The sequence below is a fragment of the Pollicipes pollicipes genome, unplaced genomic scaffold (genome assembly GCF_011947565.3).
Source record: "Pollicipes pollicipes isolate AB1234 unplaced genomic scaffold, Ppol_2.1 Scaffold_7261;HRSCAF=8764_pilon_pilon_pilon, whole genome shotgun sequence".
In the NCBI taxonomy this organism is placed as follows: Eukaryota; Metazoa; Arthropoda; class Thecostraca; order Pollicipedomorpha; family Pollicipedidae; genus Pollicipes; species Pollicipes pollicipes.
The window spans coordinates 57,564,712-57,573,028 of record NW_023597054.1 but is presented as its reverse complement, the minus strand read 5'-3'; the positions used below and the strand labels follow the sequence as shown (position 1 = coordinate 57,573,028).

The 8,317-nt window shown below is 56.1% G+C and overlaps 1 protein-coding gene across 1 annotated transcript; it reads right to left on the bottom strand.

Moving 5' to 3' along the window:
* Positions 1-50: 50 nt before the first annotated feature.
* On the bottom strand, positions 51-8,102 carry LOC119111661 (uncharacterized). The gene is made up of 5 exons (XM_037235469.1): positions 8,033-8,102; positions 1,442-1,639; positions 892-1,037; positions 436-622; positions 51-70 (listed from the first exon to the last, which is right to left on the bottom strand). The coding sequence occupies exons 1-5, from the start codon at positions 8,052-8,054 to the stop codon at positions 51-53; spliced, it is 573 nt and encodes a 190-aa protein (XP_037091364.1). The 5' UTR covers positions 8,055-8,102.
* Between the last annotated feature and the right edge of the window lie 215 nt (positions 8,103-8,317).

Genomic DNA, 8,317 nt, shown 5'->3' with positions numbered 1-8,317 from the left:
CTGTCTTGCCGTTGCAACGTTAGTACGTGGTCTCTTCTCTTGACGTGGCATCAGACGGTGTAGCCGTTACCTGGACGGTGTGTGGTGTCTACCGTAACTGCGCCAGTCGGTGGTGGCTACCACGAAGATGTCCAGTGTCTGCCGTCACCTTATACGTAAATGGGGTCTGCCGGCCTGTACCAGTGGGAAGTGCCTGCCGTCACTGCGCGTGGTGGTACTGGTTATCGTATCAGTAGGTGGTAGTTACCGTACCAGAGCCAGTGGATGGTGGTCACCGTACCCCGCAATGGCTGGCGTTTACTGTGCCAGTGCTCGTCGTCTGCAGTTGCTGAGCTAGTTGGCAGCAGTCATCGCGTCAGTGGGTGCTGGTCACAGCGTCAGTGGGTAGCTGCCGTCCCAGCGAATGATGATGCCGTGTTAGCGGGCGGTGGTTACCGTGCCAGTGTGTGGTGGCCACCTCGGTGACGGCCGTGACCTGCTCGGGCCGCTCGGCCCGCTCCAGGCCCAGGAACACGGCCAGGTTCAGATCCATGGCCAGCCGTTTGAAGGCGGCGTACAGGTTGAGCGGCGCGTCGGTAGCCAGCTCCTCCGCCCAGCCCTGGATCACACGGCCGCTGATCGCCTGCGGTGTCGGCCAGCGCCGGTCAGCACGGTCCCACCAGCGCCGCGCCGCCCGACCCATCACAGATCCGCAGGGCCGCGCACAAACCCACCGGCACCGTCCAGCGCGACACCTTTCACCGGCGAGGCTCTCGCTGTCATGGTCAGGCGTTCAGCCATTGCGTATGAATGTTGGGGCGGGCCCAGAGTCAGTGTCGGACACGTGGAACACCTCGCCAAACCCGAACGCTGTGTGAGTGCGATGAGGGAGGGTGGGGGGAGCTGCCTGACCTTGTAGTTTGATGCCGTTTCCGCATTGAACAGTCCATGGAGTCTTGCGCGTGTGCTTTCCGCCTCCTGCCCGTCCATAAAGACGAGATTCTCACCAAACAGCGGCAGGAAAAGGTCTCTTAGACCACACTGGAACGTGTCGGGGTCTGGAAAGCAAATCGCGCTGATTAACACGACGTCCGGTACACACAGACACCTCGCGCTCCCATTCGCCGAACAGGTTCAGAGAACAAGCTCAGTTGAGACGGTGAAGCGCAGTAATGTTCTCACATGGGATTGTGTCCCTACTGCGCCCGGGGTGCTCAGCAGACTGCTGCTGGACTCAAGAGGAATTGGGTTCGATTCCGGATTCGATTTCAGATATGTTCACACGTATATATTAGGACGGTTCATCGGTACACAAGTATATGGTGTGTGACGTGATGCTACTGGTCCGGTGACCCCGGCTACGTACGCCCCTGAGTCCGTCTCGGACAGCCCGTCATATGGCCGACCGGCCGTCGGGCCGGCAGCCGGCCGGCCGTGCTATATCACCGACAAGACCACTGACCGGCCAGCAGGTGTCGGACGGCCGTGTTGTCGCCCAGGACAACGGTGGGTCGCAGCAGCAGGCGCGTGGTGAAGGCCCGGCCGCCGTGCTCCTGCAGGCCGCGCGCGATGAAGCCCACCGGGTCCCGCCACAGCTCGAGCGAGCGGTCCGAGAGGAAGGTGCGGCCCGCGCTGCCCGGCGGCCGCACCGCCGGCGCGCCTGCAACGCAAGTCGAGCCGCGCTGAGGTCGAGGCGGTCCGCTGACGTGGCGCGGATCTGGCGATGATGGTGGCGCCGGGTGGGCGCGCGGCGTTGATATCGCAAACATACAAACTGGCGGGCAACGAGACACGGCTCTTGGGACTGGCCACCAGGTGCCGATGTACCGACAACAGCGGGACGGGTGCTGCCCAGCGGGTGCACGCACTGGCGGCGCGCGGTCTGTTGTATCATAGAGTTCGTGATCTCGCTAAATGTGGGAAAATAGCGGCACTGTTTGAGGAAGTAAACGATCGAAGGCCGCTCACCGCATTTTCGAGATGGCGGTAGCGAGGACAAGTACTCGCCCTTATCTCAAATATACCCACGATTGGCGGCAAATCGGTGCAATTCCAGGTTTGTAGTATTGCCGCCCCTCAGTCTGCACACGTCATAAAAGCAGCTGTACGGTTCATTCATCCAACCCATCCGCTAGTTCACCACTTCGATCGTCACAGAATGCTTCTTCAGTCTGTTGCGTGCCGCCCGCTGTTCAATGGTCCCTGCAGCCGGCTCCACCAGGTGGCCACGTGGCGTATTGTCAACATTTGGGGTCCTGTTCATGGCGTCTCACGCCGCCGGCCGTCACACGGCTGGGAAGGACTGTCATGCTGGAAGGCTGTCAGGCAAGGCACTGTCCCACGGCTGGAAGGCACTGTCCCACGGCTGGGAGAGGTTGTCGCACGGCTGGGAGGTGCTGTCCCACAACTGGGAGGTGCTGTCCCACAACTGGGAGGTGCCATCCCATGGCCGCCGCCCCAGCGGAAGCCGTTCTCAGTCCCATATGGGAGGTCCTGTCCCACAGTTGGGAGGTACTGTCCCACAGTTGGGAGGTACTGTCCCACAGTTGGGATGTACTGTCCCACAGTTGGTAGGTACTGTCCCACAGCTGGAAGGTGCCGTCCGATCGCCGCTGCACCGGCGGACGCCGTTCATGCCGGCACTGCGGACTCACCTGGGGGCACAAGCCCTTCTGCAAGCGCCCGGCCTCAACAGCGACGTCTGTCGTGTTCGGTTGCTATGCTCTCCATTGTAGTTTGATGTGATCCGCAGACCGCAGTGGATAGAACCGTGGACTGCGTGCTTCGCCCAACATATGCCGATGTATAATGGCCGGCGCCGCCACTCTCTTATCGTCCGGCGAGGTGGATACACCTGATATGCCCATAATTATACCATTCATACACGTCTGCACCAGGGACGCAAAAACTTGGTGCAATAGTACCCACATTCGGTCCGGTCATCCCCAGCAGTACTGAAGAGCGTGACCGGAAAATGAGACGTCATGGCGCGTGTCGTAGCGGACGCACAAACTTTGGCGAAATCAAAATTATTTCACATTGTGTGATTAAAGATGCTCGGTCCCAACGTGACGAGGAATGTTGCTCAGTATAAAATCCCGGGAGCTGGTCCTACTGCCAACACCAGTCTGAATTGTATCTGTATTAGACTGTCGGACAAGTGTCTAGGCCCGCACGGATGTAGTGCAGCCAGTTTCGAGCCCGAATCCGCGTCGCTAATGCGCGGTGCGAGAAGCGGTATGCGTGGCAGAAACGAAACTGAATATACAGCTAGCTTTCACGGAGTGGGGCCGTTCCACGTGTTGAGCATTTCGTTCAGAAGTGTTATGGGCCTAAAATACGAATTTTGACCAGACGAGCTCCACCTTTTGTTTCTGGACCATCCACATTCGATTGCTTCTAGTGTTGGGGCTGAAGCAGTTACTCGGGCCCGACTCAGCAGTGGGAGAGATCATGACCTCTCTGAGAGATACGGAGCTCTACCAACGGAGCGTGCATTTTCGCTCTAATTGACAAGTTGATGTTGGATCTCACCAGGATATGGCGCGATGAAGTTTTCCTGCTTTTATCGGCGGTTATCCCCGAACCGTCTAGCTGTTGGCGGCCCGCAGCGACCTCTCCAAAAGTCACCTGCGGCTAGGGGCACGATGAAGCCAAATTTCGGAGTTTCAGTTAACTTATCCAAAAGACCACTGTATGAGGGAAATGACTGAGGCATGTCAGGTCCCGGCTTAGTCCACCACTGACTTCAGTAGATATCCGGCAGTCCACAGTATCATCACTTTGCCTAACCCCTGCAATCCGGTCATGGGCGGCTGAAGGCTACGCTATGTTGCGGGGCGACCTCACATTATACATTGGAAATATATTTAGTGGCATACGACATGCACAAGCTTGATTTGAGCGAATTTTGGCCAATCCGACGAGCCAACCGTCATAACTTGCTTCAAATGACTTAGGTGAATGCTGTAGAAGGACACCGGGATCACTAACACCACAATGCACAACCGGGAACACCGCGAATCACCATAGCTCAGTTGGGTTGGAGCGCCTGGCTTCTGATCCACCCGCCCATGGAGGGTGGGTTTCAAGTCGGTCCAGGCGCTCGCTGTTTGCCCTTGACACATCATGGTCTACCCTACACCCTATGCATGCAGAGTAATTAAAAACTGAAATAATAAGAATATATGCATATATATATATATATATATATATATATATATATATATATATATATATATATATTTGGTAACGGCTGCGCTTTATGTCGGGTGACGTCAGTCAGGACGGATCGCGTTGAGCGATGCGGTCAGTTCCGAGATACTCTGATTAATTTGATGCAATGATTTTTGCTGGGAACGTTTCCTTTAAGCGGTAACACTTCTGCAAAGCTTCGGGCTTAGCACAAACCTTATGGGACGTGAGTAACCAGAATGCAATACTTCTATTACAGCAATGTTCTAGTCTTTAACGTTACGGTCGAGGACCAGGCGCAGGAGCCGCAATATTGGTCTCCAGAAACCGTTTTGAAAAGCTTCTCTATACCATCACGATTTTTCTGGTCGTGCCGGCAATAGCCAATGTGCAATTTCCCACTGATACGTGCACTTCCTGAACATGCAGGACGTCAGCCGTTTTGTTAAGGATTGACCACTAATCAACTGTATTTGACTGACCGATACGCAGATCGCAATTCAATCATCCGTGAAAAAAGAGTTGTAATCTTCACAAGGCTTTATCATCGGGCGCACTCCTCAGACGATTCGCCAAAAGTCTGAGTAAAAAGGCTGCATAGGCTTGAATCTTTTATTTTGTGATCAAGTAGCGTGAGGCCACGCAAGTGGATTGCTGCGCAAAGACGCAGGTATAAATACTCCCGAAGCGTAACACGAGACAAACAGATCAGAAACAAACCTGCGTTCATGTGCAAAACGCCGACAAGGCCACTTACACCCGATCCGATTCGACTCGCATGAGTTCGTGGAAACAGGCATCTGCCACATCTTTAAACAACACTATCAGTGCTTAACCAAGCAAAGCGATAGGAAACATGACGGGAGCCCAGCTGCCGTCCACGCAGCGCTGACGCCTGCCGAAAACCCGACAGCCGACGAGCGCGGAGCGAATACTGCTAACAAGTGGGGGCCCCCCAGCCTGACGGTGCGGGCGGCGTGCCGGCCTGACTAGGGGGCGTACGGCAGGGTGGGCGGCAGGCGGCCGAGTTTGATGGCGTCCCAGACCCAGTCGGCCGTGACGACGGCGACGCCCCGGCGCCGCGCCTCGGCCGGCGCCAGCTCGCTCGGCTCCGCCACGTAGTGGGTGGCCAGCGCCAGCTGCTCAGCCGCCAGCAGCTCGCCGTCATAGGCCACGATGTATCGCCGCAGGCGCTCGTCCTCTGCCAGCCGCGGCGACAGCACAGCTAGGACGGGCCGAAGCGTGGCCGGCAGCGCGGCGGCCGTCCTGCCGCCCCGCCTCTCGGCCGGCGCCCGGCCGACGCCGCCGGTCGACGTCCCGGCGGCTCCGCGCGCGCCGTCGGCTGATGGCGAACTCGGCCGGCGCCGCTTCGTCGGCGGCGGTACGTCCGTGTCGGGGACCGCGACCCCCGCGGGGCTCGACTCGTTCTCACTGGCAGGTCGCTTGGTGGGGGAGACGCTCGCCGATGAGGCGCTGTCGTCGAACACCTGCTTGGAGTTCTCGATACAGCTGTAACAGCTCCTTGAGAGATGTGGCCGTCTCCCAGGTTTGTCGTCGCGAATTTTCGTGACGCGCGGGAAGCGGATGGATATACCGTGCGCAGTGTGAACATCGTGCTTGGTGAACTCTGCCCCGGTGATCTCCCACACCGGCGATGCCTTAGGATCCTTGACCACGAAGTCAGGGATCATGGTCTTGGTGCAATTCAACCACTGGGCACCTTGCTGGGGTCCTTGCTGATCTTGACAACCGACAGCTCCTTCTGCAGCCGGTCCAACGTGGCATCGTCGTGGCCGCTGTGCGCCTTGGTCACCGTGCGCCAGCGGCTGCCATCAAAGCAGCCCATCAGGAACACCGACATCATGCCGCCCTTGTTGCCGGTGCCGAACCACGCGCCGAGCACCACCAGGTCGGCGGAAGTCCGCCGCCTGGCCGTCGCCCAGGTAGTCTTTCTTCACCTTCAGCCAGTGCCGCTTGCCGGGTCGTACACGCTGCGCGTGTCCTTCAGGACCAGACCCTCCAGACCCTGGCGGATCACGACGCGATCATCTCCGAGAGCTCCGACGACTTGTCCACGCGCTTCATCTCGGAGAACATGATCCGGTTCGGGATCTCCGTCATGTGCTTTCTCCAGGATCTTCCGACGTTCCAGGATCGTTTTAGTCATCAAATTTTCGCCGTTCAGGTGCAGGCAGTCGAACACAAATAGGCATACGTTCGCATCTTTGAACGCAGACTTTTTGTGGACGCCTAGCGTGCCGAAAGGCAGAGGTTTTCCCGTGGTAGTGTCAATCAGGAGTACTTCGGCATCCAAAATGATGTCTTCGCCGTGTGGAAACGCCTTGGGGATGAATTCCCTGAACTGCTTTACCTTGTGCGGCAGGACGGGCTTAAGTGAGCGAGAGAAGTAAGCGAACGTCTTGTCTTGTTTGTGCAGCTGCACCCTCTCCCCATCGTACTTGATCTCCGCCAGCATGCCGTTTGGGCACTTTTTCATCGCGTACTCCACACTCTTACAGGCTTCTGCCAGCATAGGCAGCACTGGGGTCATCAGTGATATGCCGATCTCCAGCGAGCCTACCTTACCGGCCCGCCGATGGCCTTGCACGCGCGAAAGCACGTCCTCCAGATCCCTGGAAGCCTGGAAGGCCTGGTATGCGTCTGGGTTGTATCCCGTCCAGAATGTGCTTGGCTCCGGCATTAATGCGCAAGTCACCTTTGATGAGACGCACGAAGATCTTCAAGTCGTTGGCAGTACACCGTTTGGCGACTTTTCTTGAGAAGATTTTGCTGCTCCTCTCTTTAGTCAGACGCGATAGCTCATCAAGATACTTGTTAACCTCCTGAATGGACAGGTGAAGCCTTTTTCGCGGGTTCGCAGGGCGTTGGACCTGCTCAAAAAATACACGGACCGTCTCCGCCACGTCTCCCTGCTCGAGATCCTCGACCATCTCCTCCAGACTAACCTCGAATAGCTGGCTGAATAGTTTGGCCAGTTGCTTACTCTGCAGATTGTACACTCGCTTCACCACCCCCGGTAGCAGAAGGCGCGTCCACAGCAGGAGGTTTCCCTTGAAGCCATCCCCGCCGGTGCCATTTGTGAAGAAATCACTGATAATTTCAGACTTTTCTTGTAGCTTGGCTCGTCCGCAACACTTAGCGCAGATCTGGCGGAACTGACGGAACGCATTGTCCCTGTGGCCAGGATCAGTGGTGTCCCTCAACCTCAGATTTTCCAGACGAGCTCGGGACGGAGCTGCTGCTAGCTGCTGCCGATGAATCACTACCAGTAGGTAGTTGCTGCTGCTTGGTGACCTTTTTCGGCGTGGTTGGCTTTGCTGGGGCGATTTTCATTAGCACTTTCGATGAGATCCAGCACCTTCTTCCGATCCCCCGATTCTATGGCATCCCAGCCATCCAGATCATCAACCTCTTCGATTATTTTGGTGCTCGCTCTTGCCCGCGCGAATGTTTCAAATATGCAGTTTGAATGAAACCACTGTTTCATGTCGCCACCATTATCGGAGAATGGGTTCGAGACAAGCTTCGCTATCCTGAGAAGACCTTTGTCTATTTTTACCTTGCACTTCTTACACCAGCTGTGCCCCTCTTTGCATACTCGATGCAAAACTTCTTATCAGACATGGTTGTCTAGTGCCAAGGTCTAATGTCCCTTTACGAAGAAAAGGAAGAGCTGAAATTCTGCGGGCCCAACTTGGTGATGTATCAGGGACGCACAAGACGAACTACAAGACGAAGGCAAATGCTGCCTGCATGTTCATATCAGAAGTATGTAGCAGCACACGTTACGGCGAAGCAAATGGAAAGGATCAGAAGAGTGTAAAAACAACTGACATACCCCCTGCCAGCTCAGGTTTCATCTGGTCTACAGTCTTCCTGTTGCTGTTCGGTAGTTCATATTGTTCACGATTTACTTGTAGAAACGCTGAAAGCACAATTGTGTCGAGTGAGCACTCCCATTTCTATACTGCCGTAGGACACGCTTATACCAATGATTATCGTTGGCTTATATGATCTAGTCTCACTACCCCGCTAGGATGCACAAAAATAGCAAGGGAAGGGCTTGGGGCCATGCCCTTCTCCTGAGCCAAGATATTTACACCAGATATTGGGCGATTTCACA